This window comes from Nomascus leucogenys, chromosome 10, assembly GCF_006542625.1.
Source record: "Nomascus leucogenys isolate Asia chromosome 10, Asia_NLE_v1, whole genome shotgun sequence".
Lineage (NCBI taxonomy): Eukaryota > Metazoa > Chordata > Mammalia > Primates > Hylobatidae > Nomascus > Nomascus leucogenys.
The window spans coordinates 34,591,160-34,608,535 of NC_044390.1; the positions used below are offsets into that span (position 1 = coordinate 34,591,160).

Sequence of the window (17,376 nt, forward strand, 5' to 3'; positions counted from 1 at the left end):
TGCTTAGGGAAAATAGAAAAGAACCTACATGACTATCGGGGCAGGTTCCCTGGTGTCACAATGTCTTAAATAACAACAACAAAAAAAAAATTACTTTTGGCCTACTCAATATATAGGAGAAACTTTTTTTGGAGACAGGGTCTCACTCTGTCACCGAGGCTAGAGTGCAGTAGCGTGATCATGGCTCACTGCAGCCTCAACCTCCCTAGGCTCCAGCGATCCTCCCACTCAGCCTCCCAGGTGGCTGGAACTACAGGCACACACCACCATGCCCAGCTAATTTTTGTATTTTTTGTAGAGATGGGCTTTTGCCATGTTCCCTTGGCTGGTTCAAACTCCTGGGCTCATGCAATCTGCCCGCCTCAGCCTCCCAAAGTGCTGGGAGTAAAGGTGAGAGCCACTGCACCTGGTCTATAGGAGAAACTTATATTACGTTCGTACAGATACTTTTGCATGAATAAACAAATACATAGTAGAAGACTCTCTATGGCAACATTGTTGGTAATAGCAAAAAGAATTGGAAATAAATATCTGTTTATATGTATATATAATTGTGTATTTAATTATGAAATCCACATTGTTGTTCTAATAAGACGAATTTTCTAATATATAATGTAAAGTAGGGAAAAAGTTGCAAAACTATATGAAATTTTATGATCCAATTTATATTTGTCTTTGTAAGTGCGTGGGCAATTGAAAGAAGGGTACATAACCCAAATTGTGGTGAGCTGTGAGAAGTACAGCCAGAAAATCAGGAGGCGGGAAGAACTAGGGGAAGAGGGCTTTCTTTTTCATTTGCTTCCTTCTGCATTATTTGAAAACTTTAGTATAAGTATGTATTAATTTTATAATTAAGTTAACATTTTAATAATTAAAACAAGGTATTGTTTTCTTTGAATTAATAGATATTTATATCATAGATATGTCTATTCAACATAAAATGAAGTGGGACTAGAACAGTAACCACATTATTTGAATAATAACATAGGCAGACACAGTCATGAAGACCACAGAGATACCTTCAGGTATCTACTTCAGAATAACTAAGTAGTGCTAAAACTTCACTTTTAATCTATGCTATGTCTCCATAACTGATTGGATAAGACCTACTACATTAGGAGGGTTGTTCTGCTTCACTCCGTCTTCCAATGTAAGTGTTACTGTCATCCAAAACACGCTCAGAGAAACACCCACAATAAGGTTTGACCAAATACCCAGGCAAGCCATGGCCCACTCAACTTGACATAAAATTAATCATCACAAATACTATCAAAAAGTGAAAAGACAATTCATAGACTGGGAAGGCATATATGTGATAAGGGTCTAGTGTCCAGAATATATACATAATTTTACAACACAAAATAAAAAGACAAATAACCCAAATTAAAAATGGGCCAAGGATTTCATTAGGCATTTATCCACAGAATATATATAAATGTCCAGTAAGCCAAAGAAAACATGCTCAACATTGTTAGTCATTAGGGAAATGTAACCAAAGCCACAATGAGATACACTTCACACCTACAAGGATGGGTATAATAAAAAAAAAAAAAAAAAAGGGTCGGGGGGAGGGCAACAGCAAGTATTAGCAAGAATGCAGAGAAATTGGAGCTCTCAGACATTGCAGATGGAAACATAAAATGGTGCAGCCACTTTGGAAAAGAATTTGGTAGTTTCTCAAAAAGTTAAGTGTAGTTACCATATAACCCAGAAATTCCATTCCTAGGTGTATATCCAAAAGAAATGAAAACATATGTTCATGCAAAACTTAAACACAAATGTTCATAGCAAAATAATTCATACTAGCCAAAAGTAGAAACAACCCAAATGTCTTTCAACTGATGAATGAATACACAAAATGTGGGTGTATCTATACAATGGACTATATTGTGCCATGAAAAGGAATGTAGTACTGATAGATGCTACAACATGGATGAACCGTGAAAACATTTATGCTAAGTAAAAGAAGTCAGACAAGACACAAGAGGCCATATGTTGTATGATTCCATTTATATGAAATGTCCAAAGCAGGTAAGTCTACAGACACAGCATGTATATTAGTGGTTTCTAGAGCCTGGAGAGAGAGAAATACAGAGTAACCGCTAGTGAGCAGGGATAATTTTTTTGGGAGGGGTGAGGAAAATGCTTTAAAATTGATTGGGGTGATGCTTATACAACTAAGTGACTATAATAAAAACCATTGAATTGTACACTTTGGAAATGTGAATTTTATTGTACATAAGTTGTATCAATAAAGAGGAGGGAGTATATATAACTTTAGTTTTCTATCATAAATGTTACCTGTTAATATTATATAAAATTGGTTGGGAATTGCTTCTGGGCATTTTTTCATTTTGTTTGATTTGGTTAAAGCATGCTAATTTAGAACATTTTTATTTCTGGAAAAGCAAAGGGATATATTTCTTATAACAAGCATAAAAACGTCCTTTACATGACAAATTTCAGTTCACTCTTTAAAATGTGTACATTTTGCATTCCAGAAATACTTATTTTTTACCAGTCTATCTGCTCCTTGGACATAATATAGATAATAAAACACAGTATCAAAAATAAAAACTCTTTACTTCATCTGTTATGCCTAATATCTGCACTTAGGTGAATGGCTATTTGATTTTCAGGGTTATCTTCCAATTATTTTATCTGACACTGGATGAGAAAGGACCCAGAAAAAAATGAATTATTATGAATGGCAACAAATCCCAGTTACTTACAGGGAGAGGTTTATTTTAACTATTAGCAACTGTGTTAAATAATTTATATTTAGGCATTCATCCATGTATTAGGCATCACCGATAACATGATTGTGTATTTATACTGGCAAGAATCTAATCACAGTGATCAAATCAAGTGCATTCTCTTCATTTAATTCTAATACAGCCCTTCCAGGTAATTGGCGCCTTCCTTCCTTCCACCTGAAGACTGATGATACTTTAAATATAATCTGTGGCCACAGAGTAACCCAGCAAAGTCATTGACTCTCCAGTGGCCAAAAGGAAGCAACTCCCTACTCTGAAATTCCAAGGTGAAAGGCCAGTGACTTGTAGGGAGCAAAGGTCATCCTGGTTTATTTGCAAAGCACCTAACTGACCAAAGCTCACGATTACATGGTGGGTGGTACACTTTTAAATGAACACTGAACAAACACAGATGTATATTTAAATAACTTACTGTTCTTGGGTAAACATTTGAAGAAACTCTGGAGAGAGTAGATTTTCATAATTTTGATTGAGAGTTCATTTTAGGTAAAGGCAGACCTTGATGTGCCCTGGTTAATGACTTAAGATATCTGCTTTTTATATCAAATGACTGAGATGGAATCTAGAATCTTTCAGATAGATATTAAAGGGTACTTTTAAAAATATATAATCCTTGGCATAAATGTAAAAATTTTCTTTGTGAATATTTAACTTTATAAATGTATCTTTCCAATGACTAAAAACAAATTTAAGGATTTGGAATTAAAGGGCTCTTTTTTAACTTCTATGTTAAGTTCAGGGGTACATGTGCAGGTTTGTTACATAGGTAAACTTGTGTCATGGGGGTTTGTTGTACACAGTATTTCATCACCCAGGTTAATACCTACTACCCCTTAGTTATCCTACTACCCCTAAATATAAATAAATATACTAAATATAAATATACTAAATAATCCTACTACCCCTTAGTTATTTTTCCTGATCCTCTTCCTCCTCCCACTCTCTACCCTCCAATAGGCCCCAGTGTGTTTTTCCCCTCTACATATCCATGTGTTTTCATCATTTAGCACCCACTTATAAGGGAGAATATACAGTGTTTGGTTTTCTGTTCCTGTGTTAGTTTGCTAAGGCTAATGGCCTCCAGCCCCATCCATGTCCCTGCAAAGGACATAATCTCATTCTTTTTTTATGGCTGCATAGTATTACATGGTGTATATGTAGCACATTTTCTTTATCCAGTCCATCATTACTGGGCTTTTAGGTTGATTCCATGTCTTTGCTGTTGTGAATAGTGCTGCAATGAACATATGTGTGAATGTGTCTTTATAATAGAGCAATTTATATTCCTTTGGGTATATGGGATTGCTGGGTCGAATGATATTTCTGTCTTAGGTCTTTAAGGAGTTGCCGCCCTGTCTTTCACAAGGGTTGAATGAATTTACACTCCCACCAACAGTGTATAAGCATTCCTTTTTCTCCACAACCTCGCCAGCATATGTCATTTTTTGACTTTTTAATAGTAGCCATTCTAACTGGTGTGAGAGGGTATCTCATTATGGTTTTGATTTGCATTTCTCTAATTATCAGTGATGTTGAGATTTTTTTTCATATGATTGTTGACTGCATCTATATCTTCTTTTGGGAAGTGTCTGTTCATGTCCTTTGATCACCTTTTAATGAGATTTTTTTTCTTGTAAATTTATTTAAGTTCCTTATAGATGCTGGATATTAGACCTTTGTCTGATGCAGAGTTGGCAAAAATTTTCCCCCATTCTGTAGGTTGTCTGTTATACTCTGTTGATAGTTTCTTTTGCTGTGCAGAAGGTCTTTAGTTTAATTAAATCCCATTTGTCAATTTTTCCTTTTGTTGAAATCATTTTTGACATCTTCATCATGAAATGCCTACGTCCTTGCCTATGGCTTGAATGGTATTGTCTGGATTTTCTTACAGGACTTTCATAGTTTGGGTTTTTACACGTAAGCCTTTAAGCCATCTTGAGTTAATTTTTGTATATGATATAAGGAAGGGGTCCAGTTTTAATTTTCTGCATATGGCTAGTCAGTTCTCCCAGCACCATTTATTGAATAGGGAATACTTTCCCATTGCTTGTTTTTGTCAGATTTGTTGAAGATCAAATAGTTGTAGGTGTGCAGCCTTATTTCTGGCATCTCTATTCCGTTCCATTGGTCTCTGTGTCTGTTTTTGTCCCAGTACTGTGCTGTTTTGGTTACTGTAGCCCTGTAGTATAGTTTGAAGTCGAGTAGCATCATGCCTTCAGCTTTGTTCTTTTTGCTTAGGATTGTCTTGGCTATTTGGGCTCCTTTTTGGTTCCATATGAATTTTAAAATAGTTTTTCTAGTTCTGTGAATAATGTTTCTCAAAAATTGTTGTAACAATTAAATGAGATAATTCAGGTAAGCCACTTCTTACAAATTTGGCTTAATTAATATTAAGTGCCATCGTTGAATCTATGAATTGTTTTGGGTAGTATGGCCATTTTAATAATATTAATTCTTCCTATACATGAACATGGAATGTTTTTCCATTTGTTTGTATCATCTCTGATTTATTTGAGCAGTGTTTTGCAGTTCTCCTTGTAGAAGTCTTTCATCTCCCTAGTTAGCTGTATTTTATTCTTTTTGTGGCAATTGTGAATGGGAGTTCATTCCTGATTTGCCTCTTGGCTTTGCTGTTGTTGGTGTACAGGAATGCTAGTGATTTTTGCACATTGCACATTGATTTTGTATCCTGAAACTTTGCTGAAGTTGTTTATCCACTTCAGAAGCTTCTGGGCTGAAACTATAGGTTTTCTAGATATAGGATCATGTCATCTGCAAACAGGGATAGTTTACTTCCTCTTTTCCTATTTGAATGCTCTTTATTTCTTCCTCTTGCCTGATTTCTCTGGCCAGGACGTCCAATATTATGTTGACTACAAGTGGTGAAAGCATTCTCGTCTTGTGCTGGTTTTCAAGGGGAATGCTTCCAGCTTTTGCCCATTCAAGTATGATGTTGGCTGTGGGTTTGTCATATATGGCTCTTAGTATTTTGAGGTATGCTCCTTTAGTACCTAGTTTATTAAGAGTTTTTAACATGAATGGATGTCGAATTTTATCCTTTTCTGTATCTATTGAGATAGTCATGTGGTTTTGTCTTTAGTTCTGCTTATGTGATGAATTAACATTTATTGATTTGTAAATGTTGAACCAACCTTGCATCCCAGGATAAAGCCTACTTGATCACGGTGGGTAAGCTTTTTGATGTGCTGCTGGATTTTGTTTGCCAGTATTTTATTGAGGATTAGTGCATCAATGTTCATCAAGGATACTGGCCAGAAGTTTTCTTTTTTTATTGAGTCTCTGCCAGGTTTTGGTATCAGGACAATAGGTGACATTTCTTGTCTTACAAATAAATGAATATACTTAATTTATTTGTAATGGTCAGGATTAAAAGGGTTCTTTGGTAGTTGATTGCATAAAGAGACAGGGGGTTATTCATCGTATTGTGCTACTTAGAAAATTCCGTGTGTGTGTGTGTGTGTGTGTGTGTGTGTGTGTGTGTGTGTATTTGTATTTATATTTAAATCAGCTGGAATTCAAAGAAGACTTCTCATTTCACAAGGAATGGCTTAGTCATTGAGACTTATTAAATTTTTAGCATCTTTTTCTTAAATAATTATATAAACTAGGAAAAATTAACTTAGGAACTAAAAATAGAACTACCATCATTTTGTTATTTTGTTGAAAGGGAAACAGGCTCCTCACCATGAGTGACAGTCAAAACAATACCAAATGCCAAGAAAAGGAGTAAAAATTAATCATCCTTGGTTACAAAACAAAGCAGTACATTTTCTTCCTTTTTCTGAATAACATTAACATAGGATATAACTTTAGGATGTTAATGCTGAGACTTTATTGATGCTTAAAGAAGATTCAAACTGAATCACAACTGTAACATTTACCTACACAAGCTTGGCTTCTCCACTCCAAATTTTCGAACTCCTGTTTAACATGGGCCCCCCAATTCCTGTATTTTCAGAGGATTGGAAAAACTGTCAAAGCACAGTAATTACATATAGCATCCCTCTAACCAACTCATTTGCAACTATTCATCCACGCAGATGCCAAAAGTGTTGCTCTCCATGTGTTCATGACTGGGTACAACAGGGGAACTCAAGTCAACGTCTTTGGCCTCAATGTGTTCACACTTTACTGAAAATCATTTCTAGTGAATATGATATATACTGGATACATATTGGGAAAATTGCTAAGAAGTCTCAGAGGAAAGAGCCCCTGGCATTTGGAGGATTGAATATGAAAATGTTGGGGCAAGCTCATTTGAGGCATAGAGAACAGAGCTGCAGGTAGATTGTCTCCTGGGACACAGGTCCGGATAAGAATGTGACAGGAGAAGAGGATGGAGAAATACACAGTAGATAGATTAGGAAGCATCTTATGTCAAAAGGGTAGCTACTTGTGGGTTTTATCATATTTTCAGTGCTCAGACATTCCAGTGAAATCTGGAAAAAATAGATTGAACTAGGAGATTTTAGAGTTAGGAAGCCTTGCTAGGGAACAACTGCAAACGTCTGAACCAAAGATGAAGAGAGTTTGAGCTACATCAATATCAGCGAGCTGCAAGAGTCTGTCTTCATGCCTCTTCCACACTGTGAGTGTCCACTGACTTCTCCAAACTCAAGAGATTTTAAGTTAGTTTTTAAGACTTCTTGACTGAAAAGTAATTAGGGAAATGCACAAACATTGAAGTACAAGGATGTTCATTACAGTTTTGTTTATAATGGTGAAAAAATTGAAAATGACTTACTGTCTAAAAATAAAGTATTGGTTAAATAACTATGACACATCTCAATAATGGGATACTATCAAATGTTTGAAAACAGCGTTTAAAAAAACTTGAGGACATGAAAAGACATTCATGATATAATTAGTTTTTTTAAAAAGTAAATCATATGCAATGGTTCTGTGCCTATTTCCTTTTTTTTAAAGTAAATCATAAAAGAATATATTGAATAAAAATCTAGATTTTTGTCATACATATAAGGACTTGAAGGACATATACAAAAAATGTTCTTAGCAGTTAGTCTAAATATTGGTATTATGAAATTTGTAAAATTTCTATTTTTAGCTTTTGTCTAGTTAACATGCATTATTTTTGAATCATAAAAACATTGTTAACTTTAAAGACATTAGGTATAAATGTTAAGGACTTAAAGTATGAAAAATAGTCCCAACTTAGACGACCATTGATTTTGCATGTGTAATACTGCTGCTAACTCTTAATCACTAACCAATTTTCTCAACTTTACCTCCCTCAAATGTTCATCAGTGTGTACTCATGTAGCTCCCACATAGCTGTGTAAATAGAGAAGTGAAGCAAAAATCACCATGTTGTTATTAATTATGATAATAATTCATATATGTTTATTATATCCCAGACATTAGGGTGAAAATATTCACATATTCTTGCTTATTTATCTTTTATGGTGTGAGTCAACTTTGTGAGTTTTATTATTATTCCCATTTGCAGATTATGCAGTCTAAGGTCCAAGTTGCTTAAGCGAAATGCAGAACAATGATTAAACGCATTTTCCAAGGTCAATATTTCAAGAGTAATGTGACAAGTTCAATGTATCTGGTTCTTTTAAATGATTGTTTTGATTTTTTTTTTGTAAAATAAGGGTGTAGTAAATTTTGCCTTGTCCTATACACACATAAAAGGTCAGACATATTTTTTATGAATTCAAAACTTTTATAGATTCTATCAAAAGGCATAGCAACATTCTACCTAGTGAGGTGTAGGTCCTTTCAGGTAGGAAAATGAATCATTTCCCACACTAAAAATGTTCTCTATGTTAAAAGATTTTCTTTTTACTTTAGGGTGAAATTCATTTATCATCTTCCTTGGTTCATGCCTGGCATCTTTTATATTTATTATTATTTCTTCCCTTCAGGATTTCCTTTGGGAAATTTTATTATGGATGGTCACAATACCTACTCATTTATTTCAGTTCTCAAAATTGGTAACACTCCATTTATGTCACAATTTAACTTTCCTAGTGTTCCGTGTTTATTTCTGTTTTATCCTATCATCTTTCAAGTGATCCAGAAAGAGGGTTGGTACTATGTATAATTTATTGGAAGATAAAGAGATGGAAACAGCATACTATTATTAAATGCCATTAACCTTGGAACTTAAAAGTCATAGAATTGAGAGTTGCAAAGAACTGCCAATGCCACTCAGTCCACACAAAGTAAAAGAATTCCATCTCTCCATTTCTCCACTTTTGTCTCCTTTGTTATTCAAATGAGCAAAAACTTGGGTTTTTTTCCTTTTTCATTCTGTTTAAGTAGAGTTATTCTAGAAAACTAAATATGTGGAAAAATTGAATGTGCAAAATTAAATAAGTTGTGGGTGAGAGGGTTTAAGGTCACCTTTTATGATCCAGCCAAGATTGTCAGATTTGTGGCCACTATAACACACAAGGATGAATAGTTGAACTAAAGGATTCAAGATCACATTTTCAGTTCTGAAGAGAACATCAACATTAAAGTTCTTGCTTCTCACCACATAAGATTTGACGTGTACACTAATGAAGACAACTCCAGACAAATTATGTATGCTTCTTACAGGATCAAAAAAAAATCTCAGAGGTCAAATCTGTTTGCTTTCATTCTGTACTAAATTCTTCTTATAATCTTTAAAATCCATATTTTTCCCTTCTCATTTCAAGTATTTCAAGATAAGCAGCTGCCACCATTTCCCACTGAAACTTAATTTCATAATCCAACAGTTTCAGAAGTACATCTTCCAGGACTACAAGAAAAAATGATCATTTGTTTCATTTTGTCCTCTTCCTTCCATTTCCATTCTTGATTGGTTGCTAAATGAGGTATACTGCTTGAAGTCTCACTATTCTCAGTGACCAAAGTACTGCAAAAAAAGTAGCATGTCTGAGAATTAGAGCCCGTAGACATGATACTAGAAATTTTAGCCCTTTCTTCCTAAATTCAGCTTCTAAAATCTAGCATTATGGTCCTCAACTACCAGGAAAATAAATGCCTGGTTTCTGAGTTATTCCAACACTCAGTTGTAATGTTACTATATTTTTAGCTACGTTTTCTTCCCACCTCTAAGTCATTAGAAACTGATGTCATTAGAATTGAACAATTTTGACCCAAAGTTGTTTATATTCTCTTGCTGAAATGGATGTGTCACCCTGGCCCATAATATTTATACATATTTTCCTTTTTAGTTAATTATAATTAGCATGCTGTTTATTGCATTCCTTTTACCTTTCCCTAAGAATTTGCTTTTTCCTTCAATTGTTTGCGTTGGTATCTTTTGAATTTCCTCCCTCTTATTTATTTTTTGGCATAAATAATAATTGGTGCTGCAGCAGGAGCTTGATAAAGCTTTTTATTATGTTCCCTTTTGTCCAACAGCAATCACGAGGCATTAAAAAGGCTAAACAGTTTGCCCACAGTTCCAAGACAAAATAAAAGTAAAGCTTTCAGTAGAGTTTGTTTTCTTACTTTCCACATTCCTTTTTTATTAAAGGTATAGTTCTCCTATTTTTTATGTTGATTTTTTTTCTAAATTCTGTAGATTTTTTTCGTATGTCTTAATTAGAATTTTCCCATAAGTTTATATGTTTATCTTGTTTTTGAAATGTCTTTCTGACTGTAATATATAAATGGTTATTATTTAAGTCAGTTAGCATGAAAATGCTTCCACGGCTCTCTGCTTACCACAGAATCCTTAGAAAATTAACTCGTTAAATCAAATAGACCTTAGAACACAGGATCTCGAAGGCTTCTAATCTCCCAAGTTTAGGCAGCATATACTGTGGGAAGTTAAAACAGAAGTTGATACACCCTGATGGTGTTCTGGATCCTCTTTTATCTGGCTTTTTTTTTCATTTTTTGTTTATTTTTATTTTTTTTTTTTTACATGGGGTCTCACTCTGTCACCCAACCTGGAGTATCACAGTGGTGCAATCTTACCTCACTGCAGCCTCGAACTCCTGGGCTCAAGCAATCTTCTGGCCTCATCCTCCCGAATAGCTAAGACTACAGGCAAGCACCACAACACCTAGCTATTTTATTTTTTGTAGAGACAGGGTCTTGCTATGTTGCCCCGGCCAGTCTCAAACTCCTGGCCTCAAGTGATCCTCCTGCCTCCGTCTCCCAAAGTGCTGGGATTACAGGTGTGAGCCAACATCTCTGGACTATTTTGGGGCTTTTTATAGTCTTATAGTGTCCATGACTGTTGCTTCTCTCTCATCTCTCTTACGTAGGGCTGCTCCCCAATTTCAAAATACATTTTTATACAAGAGAACTCTAGCTCAAACTGCTTCTATGCTGTTCTTCAAAGTTGTATTAATTTATTCTCCTACACTTTTTTTCCTACCAGATTCTTTAACTATCTACCAAAAACTCATCTATTAAACATTTGCTTTCAAAGCCCAACTTAAATGACTTCTACCTCATGAATCTGCTCTGACCACTCCAGATTTAAGAGATCTCACCATCTGTAGCACAAGCATCACTCCATTGACAGAGGGCAGACACTTTTGTCTCTTGAGGCTGAAAATTTGTCCGAATGGCATGGTGATTTTAAAGGGCATATGACTAGCCATCCCTTAAGCAGCCTCTCTCAACTTCATACTAAAATATCCATAAAGCCTGCAAAAGCTGAATTCTCACAAATGCCCTAAATATTAAGACCAATCGGCAAACTATTATCAGAATCCATAAGGATTTTCTATCAATTTGAAGTCCAGAGCTGAACTGAGAAACTTTAAAAACTACTTTCCCACTAAAAATAGATTAAATTCTTGGTCCATGAGTAGAACCATTCTTTGCTCTTCTTCAACTATTTGCCTCCTACTCAGAAGCACAAGAACCCTATCAACCACCACCAAAAACCAAAAAAGAAAAAGTGGAGTGGGAAAAATATCCCCCATTAGGTAGGCAGTATTTTATGAGCATCTAGAATAAATGCTATTCCCTAATCCCTAACCCAGTGATCCAAAAGAGTTAAGAATAATGATAGGATGAGAAGAAGTTTTCAGAAACATGCCCCCCAAAATATATAGGCATATCAATATTCATTTTTTAAAGCCAGATGTGAGGGCAAATATAAAATTAACAGGAAAGAAAGTAATATTGATAACATTTACAGTGAAGATATGACTATGAATCCCTTCAAATAACACAATGGCTGCAATGTACAAGGTAAAAACTGTTAGAAGGAAAAATAACAAGCATAATTATTGTGGAAGACTCACATACATATCTCAGCCTTTGACAAATCCAGTAGGAAAAAAAAAAGAATAGGTTGGAATACAGTAATATCTTCAATAAAATAATAGTATAATAAGGTGATATATATGTATATATGTGCAGATAGATACTTATGAACATATACAGATAATCAAACTAGTTGCCAGCAAAACATCTGTGAAATATTTAGAAAATGGTGGGTTTATCTCAAAAAATTCGAGTAGTTTCAACCATTAAAAGGCTAGCCATTCTCTAATTTCCATAACTATAACTGGAAATTATAAGGAAAATGTCTAAACATACAGATATCCATCAAATTAAAGTAGAAATTAAAATCTCAATTACAAACCATTTAGAAATTAACAAAAATGACATTACATATCAAATTGTAGAATGACAGCAAAAATGCAACCAGAGGCAGATTCATTAGAGAAGAAAACTGATAGATTTTCATTAATGGATTTTGTTGTTGTTGTTGTTGTTGTTGTATATTCCAAAAATTTTCCATTGTTTGAGATTAAGCTCAAGCCACTAATATTTCTTAATGTCGCATTCTGGAGTAAGTATTAAAATACCAGAGGGAATAATTTGCTGGGCCTAGCATCTACTCTTACCATCTTTACTCTCACATATTTTGGCCTGTTGTTCCCTGCTCTCTACTTCCTTGAGCTGCCAACTCCTTGGCACCATATTTGATCTGACACACACCTACGGCCCCTTTAAATGTAACAGTTTTTGTAAACACCATCTCTGACTTCAATCCTCGGTCTCTCACATGCTACTTTATAGTTACCCCTTGGTCCACACAGCTAATATTACTTGTAAAAGGCATCCTTACTTTCTACTCAGGACTCAGGGTCTGTATAAGTTGTAAGAGCATCCCCTGGCCCCCCAACAGGAGAAGGGGAATTATGAGAGGAAGATAAATTGTAACTCATTTTAAGGGTCTGTGATTTCTATGGCCCCTTATAAGTTTACCATAAAATTAAATGAATTCATATGTCAATTCACATATGCATGCATACATATACACATAAATAGAGGATATAGAAGCCATCTTTTTTTATTTGTATCTGTTGTTTTATTTATTTATTTTAGAGCCAAGGTCTCTCTCTGCTGCCCAGGCTGGAGTGCAGTGGCACCATCACGGCTCACTGCAGCCTCAACCCCCCGGGCTCAAATGATTCACCTCAGCCTCCCTAGTAGCTGAGACTACAAGTGTGGGTCACCACATCCAGCTACTTTTTGTATGTTTTGTAGAGACAGGGTTTCGCCATGTTGCCCAGGCTGGTCTTGAACTCCTGAACTCAGGCAATCCACCCACCTCAGCCTCCCAAAGTGCTGGGATTGCAGTCATGAACTACCTCATCTGGCCCCAGAAGCCATTTTTTAGGGATTCACTTAGAAGATATAGATATATATATAGCTTTTCCTAATTTTTTTTTTACTTTTCCTTAATTTTTCACTTAATATTATTAGCCAACCTATGATTTCTGTAATAAGAATATGCATTCATAAATTATAGCATATTTTCTCAATTTAGAATTCTTTCCAACAACAAAATTGTTATTTTCCTGTAAAGGAACTATGGGTAGTTGCTATGGCCAACCAAGGTACTAAAAGAGAAAATATAGTTGGTTGTTATTTCTATAAAAGTTCTCACTGAATTGTGTGCATGTACAGAAAGACAAGTTTTTGCAATCAAAATAATTATGTGGTGTTTAAACATAACATTCTTCTCCAATGTAGACGAGGGTCCAACGTATCTCTTACATTGGACATGAGTAGCTTGGGGAACATTGAACCCTTTGTGTCTATACCAACACCACGGGAGAAGGTAGCAATGGAGTATCTGCAGTCAGCCAGCCGAATTCTCACAAGGTCTCAGCTGAGGGACGCCGTGGCAAGTTCACATTTACTCCAAAGTGAATTCATGGTGAGCTTTCTATTTATTGTTCGCTCTTCAGTCAGTATTTTGATACACGGGGCGCTAGAGACATATGGAAACGATACTGTTCTATACTTAAGCACCCTACGATAAAAAAAATGGCAAAGTGAAATGGTTTTAGATTCACTCTCAGTCACTATTGATAAGTATTAAAATTGGAATGTAAGAGCTAAATTAAGGCAGAATATGCAGGAATTGGCCAGGCAAAGAAGCGGTATAGGGAGCTGGGCAGAGAAGGGGCATTCCAGGACAAAGAATAGCCTTGCTGTCACTGTGTGGGGAATTAAACTGTTCAGTTTAACTGGAACATTGAAATCAAGATGGGAAGTGGCAAAAGTTGAGCCTCAGAAGTATAAAAGAAACCCAAGCCTTAATATATGTTTAGGAGCTTGGACTTTATCTTATGTTTTAGATAGATCATTCTATTTGCAGTGGAGTAGGCACTAAAAGGGAGCAGGTTAGAGGCTCTAGCGTTAATCCTGTGGAACTGCGTTGGTGGCCTAAACTAATACAGTAGAAGGGAAAATGGAAAGAATCTGTAGGAATCTACAAGAAGTGGGATTAATTGAATGAGGCAGCCAAAGTAATGGAAAAGTCAAGGTTTGATATTCGTGTTTTTGGCTTGGCCAACAGGGTGCATATAGTGCCCTTTAACGAAATAAGGAACACAGGAGGAAGACCAAGTATGGGCTAAAAAGAATGATGAATTCAATTTTAGACATACCAGTGTTGCTAGTGAAAGCTTAAAGCATGATAACATATATCAACTCAGAGAACATGAAGTCAGATTAAACCTTCTTAGGTCTAATTGTTGCCCTAGGGCAATATTGACTTTATTGATCACCTCTTGCATCTTAAGCCATATTGCTTGTGTACAATAAATTGATTATTAGTTCAGACATGTGCAGCCATCCTAATGGTGACAGATTTAGCAATGGGTTGGATCTATTAGCCCCATCAACTATTATTAAGTGTCCAAAGTAAAATGCAAATATGAAAATCACTCTGTGGTGTATCATATTTTACATATGAAGAAAATGAGACCTGTAGGAATGAAAGAACAAGTCAGTGGTCACACAGCTAGCCAAAGGCACACCTAGAGCTTTTTTTTCTAGAACTGCAGACAGCTCTTTGTTTATGAAATAAGACCTTACCATAGCCCACTTCCCTGAAAGGAAATTGAAGGCCAAGAAGGAGTACGCAGGAGAAAGAGAATGCTGGAAGATGACAGACTGTCAGTGTGTGTCAGAAAACAGAAGGTGAGAAGGAAGAAGGGGAGGAATAAAGATATTACCTTTGTGGCTTTGCCCAAAGACACTGACATGCTTGAAATTACCAAACATGAACATGTGTTTTCCATTGAATATTCAACAATTTTGTTTATTTTTATAACTTGGAACAAACAGGTTAAAACATTTAGTTGGAGCAGAGGATAGGAATAAATATCATGGATAGCTAGCATAATGCAAGTAAAGGAAAAATTTTTAAAAAGTAAGTAAGTTGGGGCCAGGTGTGGTGGCTCATGCTTGTAATCCCAGATTCTCAGGAAGCTGAGATGGGAGGATGCCTTGAGCCCAGGAGTCTGAGGTTACAGTGAGCTATGATTGTGCCACTGCACACTGACCTAGGTAACAGAGTGAGACCCCATCTCTAAAAATAAATTAATTAATAAACAAATAGCTGTTTCTCTTTGTAGACCAAGCCTCAAATTCATAGTATAGTCCAGCTTTTCTCAAATTTTCAGATTGACTGAAAACTAGGATAATTTGAATGAACTTAAAGATGATTTCTTTTATTTCAATGAATATTAGACTGTTAAGTTAAATTTTCTACTGGAGAAAGTTTAGTAAAAATATTTGATCAAATATTTAATATTTATCAGTCATTAAATAACATAAAAGTTATTTTGTTCACATTAATCTTACCAAAGTTAGAGAACATACTATTTTGTATAATCAAATCCTTAAACAAATGTTTGTTTGGACCCTTTTGAAAACTTTGGCTTGTTGCTTTATTTGTCCTGGTTAGCTACAGATGCACACCTTTTTAGATCTAATGCACTTACATACAGCCACTCTTTTCCTGTTGTTCCCTGTCCAATCACTTGAGGCACATAATGTATACTCTGACAAAATAAGAATATTAATGTTCTTGTTAAGTGGAAGAAACAGTGTTTGAATGCCCTTCACTAAAAACATTGCATTTACAACTTAAAATGGAACAGTCCAATTATAAACCATATCTTAATTCAAAAAAAGTCATATCATCACTTGAATTAACAAAAAAGCCCTTTATATTTACCATTTTGGGAAAGAGGTTTTAATAATCCTAAAAGAGTCACTGTTAATGTGAAAAGATAATCTATTATAGTAAAATTTTTGGTACTAAAGTTATGTAAAAACTGGAATATATTTGAATACATGGTTTTTTTAAAAATTCACTTTTTAGCATCTGTCTAATCATTCTAGCAATTATGTCACAACAGGATTCTTAAAATCTAACCAGTGTTATATGTCTCCTTACTGACTACATATTAAGCAATGTTTTCTAACACAGAGAGCTGTTTCTTAGAAGTCAGCTTGTCCGGATGCAGCTGATATGTTTAGGAAAGGAAGGGTGTTGGTCCACCAGAGGTGCTAGGTCTGTTGTTTTTAAGTGGCTTTGAAGTCCAATAGAACTCTGGATCAGATGGCCTCCTGTGAAGATTTTCTTTGTGGCAGTATTAGATACGCTAATTTGATATTATTTATTTTTGCAGGAAATACCAATGAATTTTGTGGATCCCAAAGAAATTGATATTCCGCGTCATGGAACTAAAAATCGCTATAAGACCATTTTGCCAAGTAAGCTTCTTGATTTTATAATTTGCATTATATGGGGGGCAAGGGGAGGGATAGCCATTAGGAGAAATACCTAATGTAGATGATGGGTTGATGGGTGCAGCAAAAGCAAACCACAATGGCACGTGTATACCTATGTAACAAACCTGCACATTCTGCACATGTATCCCAGAACTTAAAGTATAAATAACAATAATAATTTACATTGTAAAGCACAAGACAGGACTTCCTATTAACCCTTACCTCAGCATTTCCAATTCTTACAACACCCACTTCATATCAAATTTGGAATTACAAACACGTGTCAAGACTAATAATCATTAAAACTATCTGAAGTTAATGATTTTACTTTTTTACTCTTATTATAATGTCCAGGTCACAATTCCAATAGACACATATTCTAAAATTTTGTTGTGCCACACATTATGGCTACCTGATTTTTGTCAAGGGTCAAACAATTCAATGGGAAAAGGAGAGTCTTTTCAACAAATGGAGCAGAAACAACCAGATATCCACATGCAAAAAAATGAAGTTGAAGACAAAAATTGACTCAAAATGGACCAGA

The 17,376-nt window shown here is 35.2% G+C and overlaps 1 protein-coding gene across 3 annotated transcripts in view; it reads left to right on the forward strand.

Annotated features, from left to right (window-relative positions):
- The window catches only part of PTPRR (protein tyrosine phosphatase receptor type R), a 274,788-nt gene that overhangs the window by 198,091 nt on the left and 59,321 nt on the right, over positions 1 to 17,376 (forward strand). For all 3 annotated transcript variants that reach the window (XM_003259539.3, XM_030819989.1, XM_003259540.2), the window contains 2 exons: positions 13,773 to 13,959; positions 16,730 to 16,814. In XM_003259539.3, coding sequence (XP_003259587.1) covers positions 13,773 to 13,959; positions 16,730 to 16,814 — 272 coding nt within the window. The remainder of the gene's footprint in view (positions 1 to 13,772; positions 13,960 to 16,729; positions 16,815 to 17,376) is intronic.